The 19,564-nt window shown below is 41.1% G+C and overlaps 1 protein-coding gene across 1 annotated transcript in view; it reads left to right on the plus strand.

Moving 5' to 3' along the window:
* The first annotated feature begins 10,685 nt into the window (after nucleotides 1-10,685).
* Nucleotides 10,686-19,564, plus strand: part of sobpa (sine oculis binding protein homolog (Drosophila) a) — a 39,473-nt gene continuing 30,594 nt past the window's right edge. Inside the window, exon 1 of the mRNA XM_062995703.1 lies at nucleotides 10,686-10,980. Coding sequence (XP_062851773.1) covers nucleotides 10,882-10,980 — 99 coding nt within the window. The 5' untranslated portion in view covers nucleotides 10,686-10,881. The remainder of the gene's footprint in view (nucleotides 10,981-19,564) is intronic.

Raw genomic sequence — 19,564 nt, forward strand, 5'->3', positions numbered from 1 at the left:
TTCAATGGTCAGGACCCCCACAGGACCACCACAGAGCAGGTATTATTTGGGTGGTGGATCATTCTCAGCACTGCAGTGACACTGACATGGTGGTGGCGTGTTAGTGTGTGTTGTGCTGGTATGAGTGGATAAGACACAGCAGCGCTGCTGGAGCTTTTAAACATCTCACTGTCACTGCTGGACTGATAATAGTCCACCAACCAAAAATATACCCAGCCAACAGCACCCCGTGGGCAGCGTCCTGTGACCACTGATGAAGATCTCAAAGATGACCAACTCAAACAGCAGCAATAGATGAGTGATCGTCTCTGACTTTACATCTACAAGGTGGACCAACTAGGTAGGAGTGTCTAATAGAGTGGACAGTGAGTGGACACAGTATTTTAAAACTCCAGCAGCGCTGCTGTGTCTGATCCACTCATACCAGCACCACACACTAACACACCACCACCATGTCATTGTAACTGCAGTGCTGAGAATGATCCACCACCCAAATAATACCTGCTCTGTGGTGGTCCTGGGAGAGTCCTGACCATTGAAGAACATCATGAAAGGGGGCTAACAAAGCATGCAGAGAAACAGATGGACTACAGTCAGTAATTGTAGAACAACAAAATGCTTCTTTATGGTAAGTGGAGCTGATAAAATGGACAGTAAGTGTAGAAACAAGGAGGTGGTTTTAATGTTATGGCTGATCTGTGTATGTTGTATGTATGTATTAGTTCATGAGCCAAAACATTCAGACCACCTACCTAATATACTGTCCAAACTGCTCTTGAGCTGCCCAAAAATGGACTCCACAAAACATTTGAAGGAGTCTTGTGGTATATGTACATTGTATGGTGAATCATCCTGCAGTGCATTCTGGTTCATTCTCTTCTGCTGGTAAACGTGTTTGGCCATCTTCATGATCCTGGAGAAAACAGGATTTAACAGACCAGTTGATTTTATTAGTTGCATTTGAAAATGGACAGAAGTTAGCATGGGCACTTTGACTGGCCTGCGAATGTGTAGCCCCATACACGGAATTGTTTGATGTACTGTGTGTGGTGAAGCATTCAATTTATCACCAAGAATAAAATAATCTGTAGTTTGAGTCACAGCAGGTTTTCTGTTGGGTTATACCATGCTAAGCCTGGTACCCACTGTTGGTCAGTACCCACCACGGCTGCATGTAAGCACCCCGTGCTGATTTGGAGACACAACTCTGGTTGTAATGATTTGGTCCTTATTACAGTCTCAGATTTGCTGCATTTAACATGTGAACTACAAGGACATACCATCAGCCCAACAATTAATATATCCATTACTCTCACATGCACCAGTGCTATTAAATAAGCATTGGCATGTATAGTTTTGAGGTGGTCCTACTGTTTTGGCTGATCGATGTCCATATTCTATGTAATATTGGATCCTACTCTAAATCTATGTGCATTAATATGGAGTTGTATATGTGTAGTATTTAAACTGTTGACTTTTATTTGTCATATAAAGCTAATTTAATGTTATAGAGTAAAACAATATCAGAGGTGGTGCAGAGGGAAGCTACATCAGAAGTTATTTTGAAAGAACAGTGTTCAATCTCTCCTGTTCAAGTTCAGGGATTTAACTTAACCAAACCTATTTTTTTAAGTGCACCAAAAATTCTGGAGCTAACCATAAAAGCAAAAACGATTTGTTCTTTTTAGTGCTAATTTAATTTAATTACAACCACTGTTGGAACTGTCCATCTTTACAATTAAGGGGTTTTGATTCATTCCCTTAATGACTCATATCAGGTTTTTTTTAAATCATTTGGCTCATTGCAGTGATGTGTGTCAGAGTGACTGAACTCAATGTATGATTTGGTCACTTATTCCTACCAGACTCTGGATGGTAAAACTTGGTATTAGTATTACAGAAGCAGTGAAGGAATTTCACTTAAACACAAGTTTTCCTTTCATGTCAAAAGCCATTTTTGAAAACCTGAGCTATGTGATTACTGTGACACTGCGGTTTCTGGAGAGCCGGAAAGTCGGCTAGGTCATCTTACTTACACACCAGTGTGTAGAGCTTTTACAGCTTCCCATAATGTTATGTGTAATCAGTAGATGGGATCAGAAATAACACTAGTTCCATAAGGCCACATTAAAAAACATTTTGTATGTTCAACTGGATTAAAAAAAATGTGAATAGACAAACCATCCAAATCTCAAATGGTGCAAATTTTCAAAGCCAAAGAAACATGGCTGTCACTCTAGATTTTTGGACATTTTGTTTAATGAACAGGTTATAGACCAGACTGCCACAGTCCCTGTACTGTGGTTCAGCTGCTAAAGAGGTTCGACAATGAGCCACATTGAGAGTCGTGTCCTTCTGCATTGCCATTTTTAGCCGGCAGAAGGGGCATGGAGGCTCAGATGATTGATGTGTGAGTTTCTCCTTTTTGCCAGCTCCTCTGTCTGGCAAATGTACTTTCTCTGGAATTATAGTACAGTGGACCCTTGACTTATGAATTTAATTGGTTCCGAAGGGCTGTTGTTAAGTCAAAATGTTCCTATTTTTCCCATAAGAAATCATGTAAATAGAATTAATCTGTGCCAGACCTCCCAAACCACACCCTTACCTAACCTTTCTAATGTCTTAAATTATCTTTTTTGTTATAAATAAAAGTATATTTTCCCTTAATCTTAAATTATAGAATAGACATTCCTGTAATAAACAATAATAAACAACAATACACAGTAGTACTGTACTGTACATAAACACACATCACATTTCAGTACAGTACGTGTGCTGTACCATACACATAATACATTGTATCTACCAGAAACAACAACAATCTCATATTTCTCTATTATTTCCTTCTTTATTTCAATAGCGTTGTATTTTGTAGGTGTAATTTCATGAAAGAATAACTTCCTTCTTCTCACTTACTCAATGTCCCCTCTGTCTTATACACAGTGACAGCTGTGGCAGGAGTAATTATACAACATCAAAAAACTGTGCTTTCTCTGCACCTTCTCTGGGGACATTTTAATATAGAATTTTACAAAATACAAAGAAAACACCGGAAAAACACCGTCCGCTGTCCGAATGTTCGCTCACGGTATATATATACAGTGTATCACAAAAGTGAGTACACCCCTCACATTTCTGCAAATATTTTATTATATCTTTTCATGGGACAACACTATAGAAATAAAACTTGGATATAACTTAGAGTAGTCAGTGTACAACTTGTATAGTAGTGTAGATTTACTGTCTTCTGAAAATAACTCAACACACAGCCATTAATGTCTAAATGGCTGGCAACATAAGTGAGTACACCCCACAGTGAACATGTCCAAATTGTGCCCAAAGTGTCAATATTTTGTGTGACCACCATTATTATCCAGCACTGCCTTAACCCTCCTGGGCATGGAATTCACCAGAGCTGCACAGGTTGCTACTGGAATCCTCTTCCACTCCTCCATGATGACATCACGGAGCTGGTGGATGTTAGACACCTTGAACTCCTCCACCTTCCACTTGAGGATGCGCCACAGGTGCTCAATTGGGTTTAGTCCATCACTTTTACCTTCAGCTTCCTCAGCAAGGCAGTTGTCATCTTGGAGGTTGTGTTTGGGGTCGTTATCCTGTTGGAAAACTGCCATGAGGCCCAGTTTTCGAAGGGAGGGGATCATGCTCTGTTTCAGAATGTCACAGTACATGTTGGAATTCATGTTTCCCTCAATGAACTGCAGCTCCCCAGTGCCAGCAACACTCATGCAGCCCAAGACCATGATGCTACCACCACCATGCTTGACTGTAGGCAAGATACAGTTGTCTTGGTACTTCTCACCAGGGCGCCGCCACACATGCTGGACACCATCTGAGCCAAACAAGTTTATCTTGGTCTCGTCAGACCACAGGGCATTCCAGTAATCCATGTTCTTGGACTGCTTGTCTTCAGCAAACTGTTTGCGGGCTTTCTTGTGCGTCAGCTTCCTTCTGGGATGACGACCATGCAGACCGAGTTGATGCAGTGTGCGGCATATGGTCTGAGCACTGACAGGCTGACCTCCCACGTCTTCAACCTCTGCAGCAATGCTGGCAGCACTCATGTGTCTATTTTTTAAAGCCAACCTCTGGATATGACGCCGAACACGTGGACTCAACTTCTTTGGTCGACCCTGGCGAAGCCTGTTCCGAGTGGAACCTGTCCTGGAAAACCGCTGTATGACCTTGGCCACCATGCTGTAGCTCAGTTTCAGGGTGTTAGCAATCTTCTTATAGCCAAGGCCATCTTTGTGGTGAGCAACAATTCTATTTCTCACATCCTCAGAGAGTTCTTTGCCATGAGGTGTCATGTTAAATATCCAGTGGCCAGTATGAGAGAATTGTACCCAAAACACCAAATTTAACAGCCCTGCTCCCCATTTACACCTGGGAACTTGACACATGACACCAGGGAGGGACAACGACACATTTGGGCACAATTTGGACATGTTCACTGTGGGGTGTACTCACTTATGTTGCCAGCTATTTAGACATTAATGGCTGTGTGTTGAGTTATTTTCAGAAGACAGTAAATCTACACTGCTATACAAGCTGTACACTGACTACTCTAAGTTATATCCAAGTTTCATGTCTATAGTGTTGTCCCATGAAAAGATATAATGAAATATTTGCAGAAATGTGAGGGGTGTACTCACTTTTGTGATACACTGTATATATATATAGGGAGAGAGAGAGAGAGAGAGAGAGAGAGAGAGAGAGGAGTCAACTTGTTTGTGACGTCACGTGTTTCGCGAATTTCGGTTCGTAATCTGAAATTTGTTCGTACGTTAAGTTGAAAAAGATTGTTCGTAACCCAAAATGTTCGTATGCTAAACCGTTCGTAACTCAAGGGTCTACTGTACCTGGCTTGCTCCAGTTCGTTTTTCTGCTGGCGTGTGATGCCAGCACACTTTTTGAAACTCACCCAGTGTCAGAGCACTTTCGGGCCTCACTCTTTCCCCTAAGGTGGCGTGGTGTCCGTTTTTCTGGAGCAGATCCCACCCATAAGTCCACGTCATGCCCAGGCTGCGCTAGTTGATGTGGTTGGGGTGCCACTCGTGCATTGTCGTACCCGGCTTGTTTCGAGGGTTTCCTCTTCTTTCCTTTTTTCCGAGAACTTGGTTGTCGCAGACAGCCGGAGTGTCCCATCATATTGTACCAACAAGTTTTAACTTCTGCACTGTCCCTGTTCTATCCACATTCTCCTTTGAGGCTGTGGATGTTTTTGTCTTTAATTTGTTACTTCGTTTCTATTATTTTGGCCATCATATTTTTCTACCTTAGAAGAGCAGGGCTTCACGTCACGCTTTACTCATGAGGCAACCCAGTTACAATATTCACAATATAGTATTTCTAAGGATAAATAGCACATATTATTTAAATAAATTTAAGTTGAGTCACAAAAAACCCTTAAAGCTAGCTATTATTTAAATAATGTGCCATTTTATTATCTGTTGTTTGACAATGACCCTTTTCAATCAGATGCCCAAATAGATACCGATTTCGTAGTAGAATGGCATCACACTGGGTCGACACCAATTATGTGGCTCATTAAGACTTTAGTAGTATAAAAGTTTGCAAACTACAGATAAGTCGTGTTACCTCGGACAGTCACACCAGTGGACATTTGCCATCACAGGGTGACCCAGATTAAGGTCTCAGCGGTACCACTGGCCTGGTCAGGTGCTCAACATGCACAGTTGGGCATTTTTGAAAGAAGAAAGAGACACACTTTTATGCCTCACATGTTCCTCACTGCATGGCAAAGGTCTTTCTAACAACCCACCACTGTCTGTTAGGATGAAGCAGTCGGTGGCTATACCATGCAGGAAGGCATGTGGGCACTGCCATGCTGCGACCCTTTTTGAGCAGTGTGGGTGTCGTGCGTGGGACCAGGCTCATGAGTGCACTGGGGAATTGGACAAGATTAAACTCAGAGAAAATGGAAATACTTTATATTACCCATTACAGTCCAACCAGTTATTTGACAGAATTTTGACCTTTGGTGGCACATTGATGCAAGTGGAATGAGTGAATGCCGCACAGTGATGTGGGTTCTGGAAACCTGGGTTTGATCCTTACCTCTGGCCAGTGTCTGAAAGAAGTTTGGCATGCAGAAGGTGGATTTTCTGCTCTAAGGTGTTTAATAAGACTTAGACGGGGTACCAAAGATAAGCATGAGGCAGAACTTGTGCACTGCATGATGGGAGTTGTAGTTTCAATCAAATGCCTAAACAGGAATAAATGTATGACATTTTGTGGTTTGTTGGTCCGAATTATTCTTAAATGATTTATTTTGATGGAGCCTAAATTTCCTGTTTCTTTAATAATTCTTATGAATTGTCATGGTCAGCAGATGTTCATCCTGTTTGTCCTGGCTGTGGTTAAATCGAACCTGGCCTATTGAGGTTCACATCCAGCAACAAATAAATCAATTTATCAGGAAACTGGCAACCAGACAAATCATAGAGATTCACTAAACAAGGTAAGCTGGCACACCCACCCACACACACACACACACACACACACACACATACACATACACATACACATACACATACACATACACATACACATACACATACACATACAGATACACACTGGCTAGAGCAGAGAGAAAGAGAAGGCGGCATAATGGAAGGCTTCACCAGATTCCTTTGAAATCCAGTAAATTTGACCTTTTATTTCAGATCGGGTTTCGTTAGTCTAATTAACTGCACATGCTGTTCACCTCGCACTGCGCCCGTCCACCATTCTTTTATTATAGAGACTAACGGATCTGATTACATCCAGTGAAACTCTTCATCCGCTTTCAAACTAACTATTCTAATATTACTTTTCCATTTAACAAACCTAGCAGAGCTCCTCTGGGAAAGAAAACCTCGAGAACATGAACACACTCTTGTATCCAAGGCTTATCAGTGAGGTACGGATCTGAGCAGGGGATGGTTAAAGGTCTTGCTCAACAAGCCCCGCAGTGGATCTTTGGACCCCATTCCACCATGGAGCCAGTATCTGATCTGGATCTGTTCTACATTAGTCTGCACAGTGCCTAGTCAGCAACTGAACTTGTGATGTCAGAAGCTGACATTAAGCCACATCTGCACCACAATTGTTTTGTGCCCCAATTATTAATGTATGCTGGTGGCCTATTTGGGACTAGTGATTTTACTGAGGTGACAAACTTTTCCAACAAATATTTAGTCATGGGTTAAAATATATACAGCAACTTTCTATAATGGGGAGAAGTTCTGTAATAGGCACTTAAGTGGCACGGTGGCACCGCCTCACAGCAAGAAAATCCTGGGTTCGATTCCCAGGTGGAGTGGTCCGGGTTCTTTTTGTCTGGAGTTTGCATCTTCTCCCTGTGTCTCTGTGGGTTTCCTCTGGGAGCTCCGGTTTCCTCCCACAGTCCAAAGACTGTGAATTGGAGATACAAGGTGAGGTGAATTGGAGATACAAAATTGTCCATGTTCTGTCATGACTGTAACCAAAGTGTGTAAAACATGACGTTAAAATCCTAATAAATAAATAATGGGCATTCGGATGATGTGCCATTCTTATGCGCTAAAGCTTAAGCACTGCCACCAGCCTGGTCGTGCTCTCAACAGAAACTGCTGGCCATGACTGAGCAAGTGCAACATTAACTCCTAATGTCAGGTTGAGGCATTTGCATGAGTGACGCAAGTTCTTTTATCCTCAGCAAGCAAGGGTGTTGTCACACTTTCAGATATTTTCAGTTCCCCTCTGCAGCTTTCACAAGTGCAAAGCTCATTTAACATGGTGGCATTTTCTTTGTCTATACAAATTGAACTGGTTTAAATGCACCAGTTAAAATGTACACAGAATAGTGTTGTTTTGCCAAGGCTACAAAGAAAACCCAAACTGCCATAAATTAGAAACTGCTGTAACACGGATTTGAGTTTTCAAGTCAAGCAGACAGGGTGTAGGGGCTTCCGTGTGAGAAAGAAGCTCCTGCTCCTGCTTCTTCTTCATCCATGTGATCAGAAACAGACCTTATTGAAGAAGGTTTTTGGGCACGCTTAAAGGGGAATCCTGCTTAAAGGGGAGCATTTAATTTTGGGTATTGTTTAATAAAAGAAAAGGCTGTATGCAATTATTTTGTAAAACCACTGGAAAATATTTAACCACTGGAGTGACTTTGTCTTTATCATGCAATAAAGGAACTGGACTCCCAGGAATCAGTGTCTAAAAAAATAAATGCTAAACATTACTGGACCTTCTTTTATTAATTAAGGAGGCCAAACAATGTAATCATACTTACAATACAATTGATCCATTTATCATTTAAATTCTCTTACTTTACAAAGAGCATTCCAACAATATTTGTTTAGGGTTCCAAAAGACTAAGGATTTCCCTTCTGTGGCAGTTTCACATTAAAGTGTCTACTTCACATCGACCTATCAAAAAGCTGTTTTATTTCATTCATCCTTTTTCCTCGCAGCACCTCTTTCCCTCCCCACGAGACGTGCGTTCCACCCCGTAATCATATTTGTCCATGCATTATTAGGGCCCGAGTCGTGTTTACCATCCTGTACTGATTTGCACTTGATCCACATTAGAGTGAGGCGAGCTGGAGGAATCAGGATGGGGTGAGAATGAAAGCCAATCCTGAGAGGAAAAACACACAGCTTGCTCCCATCAGGCGGAGAAACCGAATCCGAGCTGGTGTGTGTAAGTGTTTACTGCGGGATACAGTTCTCCAGCACTGCACCACCAAACAATGCACCCATTCAGAACCTTCTCACCGGCGTCTGCTCCTCATCCCAACGACAGGAGAGACTCTACTTAATGTAGCTCAGAAGATCAAAAAGTACACTATCAAAAACTGCAATGTGTAATATAATTAACACCTGATTGAATATTAAACTGGTATACAATCATCTCTACATCTTCACCAATGTCATCCTCAATACCAGGATTTGGAGATGTTTCATTCATTACAGTTTTAAGATATTAATAATTTCTACAACTGTTCTTTTACTGTGACTAAATAATTGGAACACTCTTCTTTTATAGGTTCATCATGAGTTTTTTCAAAAATGTAACTTCTGGCTCCAAAATACACAAGCCTGAACTCCAGGGAAGTTAGAGGACAGAATGTTCCAGAAGCTCATCAGGCACTGATGTTTAACAAAAAGGCCTGGCTAGCAATTGACGTTCCAATTCATCTTAGAGATGTTCAATAGGGTTAATGTCAGTTTTGTGCAGGCCACTGGAGTTCCTTCACATCAAACTCATCAAATCATGGTTTGTGGACCTTCTCCAAACTGTTTCTGCAATTTTGGAAGCATCTTGTGTATAACTATGTGTGTAAATATTTTGACCCAGTTTTCTGTCCCAGAAAAAAGAACAGTTGTAGGAATCATAAAAATCAAAAGAGAAAAAGCCCCATTAATAACATTCTGCAGCAGTTTAGCACAGCTAAACAGGAACTGATCAGGAACTGTCTTATTTTAAGTGTTTTGTCTTCATTTACGTTATCTTTGTATAAAGTCATGTTTTAGTTGATGATGTGAAATCATTCAGTGTAATGCATGTAATGTACGAGGGATCTTCAAAAAGTTTTCGCACTTTTATATTTTCGTTGGACTGGAGGAGTAGTAATCGATCGTGTCTGAGAGACTGAGAGAGCTTATAGTTCGGATTTAGCGCCCACTGATTTGCAACTTTTTGGACGCTAAAAGAAGCTTTAAGGGGAAGAAGATTTTCATGTGATGATGATGTGAAAGCAGCGGTGCATCAGTGGCTACGTGCCCAACCAAAAGTCATTTTTTTGCTGATGGCATTGGAAAGTTGGTACGACACTGAGAAAAATGCATCGGAAGGCGACGATGTAGAAAAGTGACGTAATTTGCTTTTGAAATTCTTAATAAATAAAGTTTTAAAAAGTGCGGAAACTTTTTGAAGAACCCTCGCATATAATATAGGCAATCTGAAAGGGGGCAAATACTTTTTAACAGCACTGTATGTAATTATAAAATTATAACACTATTCTTACGAGCTCAGATGAATCAGTCATGAGGCTCTTGGGGGTCCTGACATCCAGGATAAGAATTCTGGTTCCAGATAGCTGTGTGATTTTAACAGTTTGTAAAAGGTACAGCATGGCAGTGCCCATGGGCACAAAGTGAGATCTGAGAATGAAAGGATTGGTGAATTTGTTGTGAAAGAACTGCTTTTAGGAGCAGTGCCTGGTCCTACAAAGATCTAAATATAAGTAAATCCCTGCAGTCATGTTCCAAAACCGATTGGAATGCCTTTCCAAATCATTAGAGGCTCGTGTAGCAGCAAAGGGGCATCAGTGACATATAATAATAGAGCCACAAGTGTGGACCGCACATTTCACACACACACACACACACACACACACACACACACACACACACACACACACACACACACACACACACACACATTTGAGTTTTATAATAACAATGTGAAACTCCATCCACCAGCAGCGCCCGGTAACCAGATCCATGGAAAACGGGGAGGAAACAGGCTCGCGCGTACGGTTACCGAACAAGCCACTCCTACTTTTCCCTCCGTTCGTTCGTGTGTGTGTGTGTGTGTGTGTGTGTGTCCCTCAGTCAGTCGGAGACACGCGCACACACAAACGCGCGCAGACAGAAGATGGCAGAGCGCAGTGGGCAGTGTGCGCCCTGCACGGCGGCACCGGACTCCTCACCGCGCGCTTTACCGGGATTCCTCTCACTCCTGCGGACCTAAACCCCTCCGGACCATCCTCTATACCGACCATACCGTACTCTCCCCCCACTGCGGGGCCCCGCTTGAGGATATTTTGGATTTTTGGGCTGGTTTTCTTGTTGAAGCGCAGCATGGCGGAGACGGAAAAAGAGAGCAGCAGAGCTCCGGAAAACAAGCGGAGCAGGAAACCCGCTCACCCCGTCAAGCGCGAGATCAACACCGACATGAAGGTGGGTTCGGTACCGGGGAGGAGAGCGGGGTTTGGATTGGGCAGGGGGGCGTGCATGGTCCTGATCGTGCTCGTTCTCGTGCATATGCTCGTGCACGCGATGCATGCGCGTGTGTGGTCCCGATGTACACATTGCTTTGGTTGGGGGTGCTCAGTTTTCTAGCTTTGTTCTGTTTTGTAGCGTTATGCTGCACACACACACACACACACACACGTGGGCAGGTTTTGGGGAGCCCATGATAATAGAAATACTGCATGGCACATCTGAGATGGCAATTTATTGGTGTCCATTATTATTATTATTTAAAATTTTTAAGATTAATATAGGGTTTTGCTCCACAATAGTCCTTTATAAGACCTTAATAGGATCAATTTGCATGACTAATCAATCAATCTATCTAATGATTCTACTAAATGATTCAAATGATTCTAGCCTGGTGCAGTTTGTAGCTTTAAAAGCACCATCTGGAATCTTTTTTGTTTTTGTGTTCTATATAAAACGTACTAGCTGGAACTTTTTTTTATTTTGACATAGTGAAAGTGATAAACCATTAAAATCCAAATCCCAATCCAAATCCCAATACCGATCTTTTTAGCTTCAAATGTAAATCACCCTGATTCAGGGTTCCAGCTGTGTAGAACCTCATATCCAAGCAAAGGACTTAGAACCCTCCAGAGAACCTGGATCGGTTCTTTATAGTGGCTAACCAAATGTGTCATATATACAGTATTCTGTTCCTGAAACTGAAACCTGTCCACATGTGTATTTAAGGGTTCCTGCAGGCTCTCAGGGGATTTCTGTCTGTCTGTCTGTCTGTCTGTCTGTCTGTCTGTCTGTATGTATGTATATATAGAGAGATATATCTAGATATAGGTTTATACATATAATCCTCTTATATATATATACTGTATATATGCGGCACCAAATTATTTTTCTGCAACCTTTAACAAAATTCTACCTTGGAGGTTCTTCAAAAGGACAAACCAACGACAAATACAAACGTAGTAACTACAAATGTAAGCTTAACATTCAGTATTTAGTAATGCTATTAGTCTCTGAGAAGCGCAGCACAAGGACAACACACACATGCTTTCACATTTGGTTCACCGGGTGCTCCGGTGAATGCTCCACAACACAAGGATTAGATTAAATCAGATGTTGTGGTGTGTACACATTTAAAGGAAGGGTGTGTTTGTGTGGGATATTGGTCTGGTGCCTTCTGCTTTAGCTCACTGTGTGAAATGGAAAATCCAGCGACCTTACTTCTACCACCACCGACAGGGCCACTTCAGGGCACGGTCCTTCCGAAACACACACCCTCACTCATTCCAGCATATACATGCTGGTCAGACCTTTTCGAAAGCAGTCATGCATCCAGTTGCAGGAATTTAACAGGTCACTCTCTGTGCACTTTTCATTCAGATGAGTTGACCCAGGGCCATTTAAATGTCCCCACTACACCCTCCCCATTACAGCACCCTGCTTACATTTAGGCACCTTTCATTTAGGCACGTGCACCAACGCTTTTGTAAGGCAAAGAACATTAGTTATGCTCTGTTCCAGCTCCAGCTGGAGGCATTAGCCCTCACCATGATAGTACGGATTCCAGGGGTCCCTCTTGTCAATGCGGGACCCTTAGAACCGTCCATACTTTACCTCTTTACACCACACCTGTCTCTACCCATGCACCTTTTGCACAAAACCTCACATGAGTCACAGCCAACTGTTCTGCTGTTTTGTCCCCTTGACCAGTAATTTTCTGGGGTGGGCATCCCCCCACTAGATATTCTCTTTGCCCCATGTACAAAGAAAGCAGAGGCTAATTTTTACTGAAAACACATCATACCCCCTCTATTACCTGCTTGTCAGACAGTGAAGCACTTCCAGTATATCCAGCTATCACTGTAACAGGGAACGGTACAGGAGATCGTCTGTACCAACAGTGATCACACTGTAGCACCTCTTCACTGTGTCTGGGCATCATAGCACACTGAGCCTCTATCCCCCCACTAGATATTCTCTTTGCCCCATGTACAAAGAAAGCAGAGGCTAATTTTTACTGAAAACACATCATACCCCCTCTATTACCTGCTTGTCAGACAGTGAAGCACTTCCAGTATATCCAGCTATCACTGTAACAGGGAACGGTACAGGAGATCGTCTGTACCAACAGTGATCACACTGTAGCACCTCTTCACTGTGTCTGGGCATCATAGCACACTGAGCCTCTATCCGGGAGCCTACATTGTACATTGCATATCTATTAATATTTATAGCACATGACACTTTCATAAGCAGTTTATTACAGTCGTACCTTGTAACTCGATGTACCTTAAACTCGTAAGTAATATACATACTTACCTTAAATACTTTGTTTAACTTTAACATACCTTAAGCTGCTGTAATACTTGACTTTCCCTTTGGAATAAATAAAGTAATCGATCAGTGACTCAATCAATGAATCAATCAATTCATCTATTTATCCATCCATCCATCCATCCATCCTTCTATCTACAAAAGTTATTTCTTTGCTTATTTCTGATTGGCTCTTTGAGTCATATAAAACTGACAGACTGGATCATGCATCTTAGCAGAGCAGACAGGATGCATGCTCCATACTGCATACAGCGGTATCTATTTATTAGAGCAATTTAAACACTTGTATGTGTTTAACTCACATCCACTTAATTTTGGTGATTTATTGCATAATATTTCTTACTTTCACTTTTTGTTGCTAACCTTATAAAGTTTTTTTATTAGCCGTTAGCTAGTGACAGGTGATGTCAGTCAGTCTGCCCTTTAAATATAATTAAAACTCTTTCTGCATTTTTTTTATTTAATAAACTTACATCAGTAAAAAACTGAAAATGCAGCATTTTCTGATGTAAAAAAAAATCAACTGAAATGGCCAGAGCCACATCCGCTAGCTGTTAGCTTTCACATGATTCTGAGGATACACCTATCACAAGTGCAGTCATCTGCTAGCTCTTTCTCTACACTGTCACAGGTTCTTACTCCCTTTAATCACAGAATAAATAGTTATTCTGGCCCATGAGAAGTCAATATTCAGAAGCCTTGAATTGAAGGAGATTGTGAAGATATTTGCCAAAAAAAACAGAAGACTGCCCTTGTAAAATCTTTGATATGAGTTCTTGTTAGTATACAGGCAGTTTTTGGCCACCTGGAAGTTTACTGCCCCCTCAGCGAATGCAGTCTAGAACCAGGGCTGCTTAATATACTGAAATAGTGATCAGAACGTTGCTGGTTCATGTCCCCATTGTTGGCCCTTAACCCTTAGTGGCTTGCATTGTATTTAGTCACAACTGTAAGTCACTTTGGATACAAGTGTCTGCTAAATGCCATAAATGTAAATATAAATATATACTTGAGCCAGAGTTCAAGTTTCACAAGTTCTCTCCATGTCTGTGTGAGGGTCAGCCAGACACTGTGGTTTTCTCCCACCTTCCAAAATGGGCAGAATGTGGGCTGGCTGTTCTTGATTGCCTTGATTGGTTTGAATGAGTGACTGAATTCAATAAGTAAGTGAGACTGGACTAGTGTCCTGTACCCACAGTTAAAATTCCACTGTTTTGGGTCAATGAAACTAATTCGATATCTCTTATGGAGATCATATGGTTCTTATGGAGATCAGTATAGCGCACAGAGAGTCACGCTCTGACCTCCGTTATTCACTGTTCTTATGCAGATGCCATCGATCAGACAGCAGAGGTTGTTATTGCAGCAGTTTTGAACATCCTTCGACATTCCCATCCTCGGACAAGCCAGTCATATCCCCATAGGTGCCCAGCCTGTCGAAAACAGAGTTGGGATGTTAGCTCTGGTGTGCTTGCATGTTTTTTCCACTGTGCCCTTCAATTGCCTCTTGTCAACTTCAAAATTGCAACCACAAGTGTTGCTAGAAATGTTGAGTTCTATGGGCATAAATCTAACTAATGGAATATTACAAAGGAGTAATAAGCGTAATCTAAAAATGTAGCATAGCATAAGTATACTAAACTAATATGTGAGTGTATATATGGCTTACACAGTATTAAAATATGAACTATGTAAGTGTCCATTTGCAGTTTTTCTGGTTATATGGTGCTGGACCATTTTCCGGTCTTGAAGCTCATGTGTACAAAGTCTGCGCCTGTGTACATTAGTGTCTACACAAATTTGTCCAAACGCTTAGTAAAACCCATGTAAATTTTTTCTCCGTTTGTTATGAACACTAAATTCAATGTGACCCTTCATCCAATTTTTGGACAATATGTACAATAGACATTTACATTTCTTAACAGTCGTTCATTAGAAGAACAAGCACATGGGGTGGGAGGAGGGGTGTGTTGCGGGGTTGCAGAAATTTTAAGGGCTTAAAATGGGGTCACTAACAATAAAATTTAGAACCCGACACCTTGTCATCATTAGATCAGTGCTGTGTGGCCTGACTTGCTTGCTTAGATTTAGTTTCTGCAAGAGTTAACATCTGATGAACATTGATGTTGTCAAAATAAGGTGAAGTAACGGTCACGTTTTCTCTTTCTTTATATTCACTTCCTTGCACACGCACCTGCTTCCAGGAGAATTCCTGAACATGTTTCTTCTTTCTGTTGTTTATATATTGATGTTGTTTTGCACCAGCATAAACCCCAAACAAGCTCCAAAATATTTTTTATGAAAGTTAATAGAATAGAACTCTTCAGCCCTAGATTGTTGTCACTAAACATTTCACCTGCTTTTATCACTTTCCTTAAACATCTTGCTTATTTTCTTGCTGTATTCTTCAGTAAGTGCTTTATTCTGGTTCAGGTTATGTTAGGTTAAAGGTTGTTTGGTAATTGCAAGGTATAAGGTGAAAATACACCCTGAATGGGGTGCCAGTCCATCAAAGAACAGAATGCAAACACACTTACTACCTTATTCACACCCAGGGTTTTTGGAACATGGTCTTGTCTTGGCTTCAGGTAGTATGGGACCTGGCAATGTCTTGGCTTTGGTAAGTCTGGGTCTTAGTGTTGTCCCGTTCTTGGTTGGTAAGGATTCTGGAATTGTCTTGGTCAGTGTGGATCTTGATGTTATGGTTGAAGTAATATACTTCTTAATCTAGTCTTGATCTTGGGTGGTATGGATCTTGGCTCTGTCTTGGTGTCAGTTTGTCTTGGTCTTGATGTATTTATCTTTGTTGGGTCGGGGTCTTGAGTTTGTTGATTTTTTTGTCTATCTTTTTTTTGTTGTCTTTTCTTAGTTTTTCTAGGTCTTATTGATTTCTTAGTCTTGTTTGATGTAGATAACAATGATGTAGATAATCAACATTTTGATTGAGGATCTTGATGTTGTCTTGTTCTTAGTTCTTAGTTCTGGGTTTTGGTCTTAGTTTTATTTTTCTTATCTTGGTCTCAGCTGATTAGGGTCCTGGGTGGTTTCAGTATTGTCTCAGTTTATGATGGATCGGGTCTTGATGTAACAGTCTAGGTTGGTCTTGAGCGATTTGGGTCTTGGTGTTGTATTGATTATTGTAAATCTGGGTTTTTATGTGACTTGGACTTGTCTATAGACAAAGATGGTCCTCAGTGGAACTGATGTCCCTACTGGATTTTGATTTATTGATCAGAGAGAGTGGCTGAACACCCTTAATAATAAAAAAAGCACAATTTGTGTGTAGAAAGTTTAGGTATTATTAATAACTGAGCCTAATCAGCAGATGGTCTTTACTTAGTTTGTTTAATTCACCGGCATCTGACTAAAACTTCAGCGTTTTAAAACAAGGTTGTTTCAGCAGGATGGAAACTTATGTGGAATTACTGCTCTGTGTAAACTTCCAGTCTGAGCTACTGTGTAAACACACACATGAAATTAGATGCAGTTTTGCCTTCCAGTTCATGTTGCAAAATGAAAAAGACCCCTTTGAAAAGTTTCACAGTGTCTACATAAATAGAACATGAGTTTAAAGACACTTCTAAATAAATAAACCTGTAAATGAAGCTGTCATATCTTTGACTTTTGTAATTACATAGAAAATAATAGCATTCTTCTGTACGATGACTGGGTAGTCAATTTGGGATAGAAAAGTCTTTGAGTCACTTGACTTTTTGCAAGGTGTTTTGTTTCGGAAGTGATGTTTTGCACTCCATTTCATTTCAGTGTCACCTTGCACACTTTCTGGTTGACCGGTGACCATTCATTCATGCCAGCCAGCTTTAAGTAATTTAAGAGAGACAGGAAAAGTGTTAAAGTTACCCATAATGCCTTTAATGAGCCTGATACCCAGCATAGTCTATTGGAGCATTTAAATGGAAAGGTAAGGCCACTCTGGTTTTAAATAAGCGGTAAATAGAACCACGAATGTATGCAGGAACTTATGCAGTCAGGTACTTAAGGCTGCTGGTACACATGTATAATGCATTTACAACACTGTTATAACACATTCATAACACGCTTCTAAATTAAATATTTTTATTATGAAGTATTACATGACAGGACTGCTAACCTTGTTGAAAAACTTTCTGTTGAAACTCGACACTTTGCTTGCCAGGTTCATTTCCAACTGAAATACTATAAAATATTTATGGATTTTAAATCTCGGCTCTGCCATCCAGCTGAGCTGGGCAGCTGCATGAACAACAATTGGCTGTTGTTCACAGGGTGGAAAAAGCCGGACCGGGTTCCTCATAACTGGTGCAATTACGACCTCTGCTGGCTGATTGATGGCGCCTGCTCAGAGTTGAGGAATAATGCTGATCAGGGTGTGGCTCTTTGTGCACAAAGCTGGTCCGCATGTAAACTCGCCTCGTGCAGGTAAAAAGAGGCAGTCGGTTCTGCACACGTGTCGGAGGGGGCATGTGTCAGTTGCGAAGCTCTTTAGTCAGCAGTAGAGGATTGTATCGGTAGAGGTGAAGCGTAATGCAATCAGGGTAATTGGATACGACTAGATTAGAGTTTGGTTTAGAACAATGATTAGAACACAGACTTCTTAGTCAAATGAAAAATGGTCTGGCCTTTTTTACCTGGATCACTTTGAAAGCCATCATGAATCTTCTGGTAAAACTGGATGGATCTTTAATACTCTACCTGGCAGAATTGATAAAGCTTTGCCAAATTTCTTGGTTTCCTGGCACAGTTTTTACTTCTCAGTACATTGCACATACTCTCAAGATGGTTGAGGTCAGGATTTTGGCAGGACCATTCCAGGAACAAGTTTTATTGCAGCCTGATTAAACCATTCCAAAACCGATATTGACTACCCTGCTGGAACACCCAACTGCTGTCCAAAATTTGCTGGCCCCTGTTATCATGGGCATAAAATGTTAACCAAGCTAACTGAGCTACTGTCAAATCACTTTCACATTACTTCATTCCATGCAGCCCCAGTAAAACATTGTTGTGCCTTACTAAATCACACAGTAAAAGTCAATAAAACGGCCATAATGCTTTCCGATTTATCCTGGACTGCTGATCAGAACTGTAGGTCATGCCAAGGATGTAAATATAATAAAAAATGTAATGACACTCATAGCTATATGTTTAGACTAGCCACTTATGACAGACAATGTCTTATTAAATTAGAAACTGCAAAAGGAAACTAGTTACACAACTCTCACACATTTGTTACCACAATGAACCTCATGTGTATGCCAGAGGGAAACATTTGGATTTGGTTTCAGCAAACGGTGGTGCAAGACTGAATAGATACAGACAGTTTAAAGCACAAATAAAAAAAATGAATATCATTAATAAAACATTCTCATCCATGGCAGAGTAACGACACCCACTGTATTGTTAACAGACTTTTTACCAGATGCACAGTTGTGCCCTTATGACTGACTGGCAAGCAGTGAGGTTCAGAGGTGCCCCTCTCATTTCTGTGTGTGCCTTAGAACAACCAGTAATATAGAAACACCGCTGTAGTGTATCAATATAATAATTCTTAATGTATAAATGAATACATTTTCCAGATCAGCAGATCTACACTGAGCAGTGTTATGGCTTGTCGGTGGTTCAGTAAAGGATCACTCAAGCATATTGAATTACTGACCACACATTTATTATTCCCTGACTGCCTGGGATTCGGATGGGAAAAAACACACAGGAAAGTAGCGAAGCCATGGTAACAAAACAGAACTTTTCTCTCAAAACATCCACGCCATGCAGATCGGATTATTTTGGTGCTCAGCTGAATGTGATCTGAGGGATCAGGTTACCGGAGCAGTGTTTAACAAGGCTCATGTTCACACGATGAAGAGAAACATGGACAAGCAGGTGGCACTGAATGTCCCCCAAAACATTTTGTTTCTTAAATAAAATGATTTAGCAAAGATGGTTTTAGATTATAACCGAACAGTCATAGTTGTTATCCAGTGCGATCTTTACATGACCAGTTACCATGGTGTAGCATGATCTGAAGAGGGTTGTTCATTCTGCAAGTGTGATCAGACCCCGGAGGGGAGGCCGAGATGTCTAACAAACTCTATAAATGGTCAGATGACAACATACTTTTGGCCATATAGTGTACTCATTGTAAAGAAAATAATGTATTCTTATGTTATAGCATAGTTTATAAAGATCAGATGATTCACCCTTAAAGTCC

Source organism: Trichomycterus rosablanca, chromosome 5 (genome assembly GCF_030014385.1).
Source record: "Trichomycterus rosablanca isolate fTriRos1 chromosome 5, fTriRos1.hap1, whole genome shotgun sequence".
Classification (NCBI taxonomy): Eukaryota; Metazoa; Chordata; class Actinopteri; order Siluriformes; family Trichomycteridae; genus Trichomycterus; species Trichomycterus rosablanca.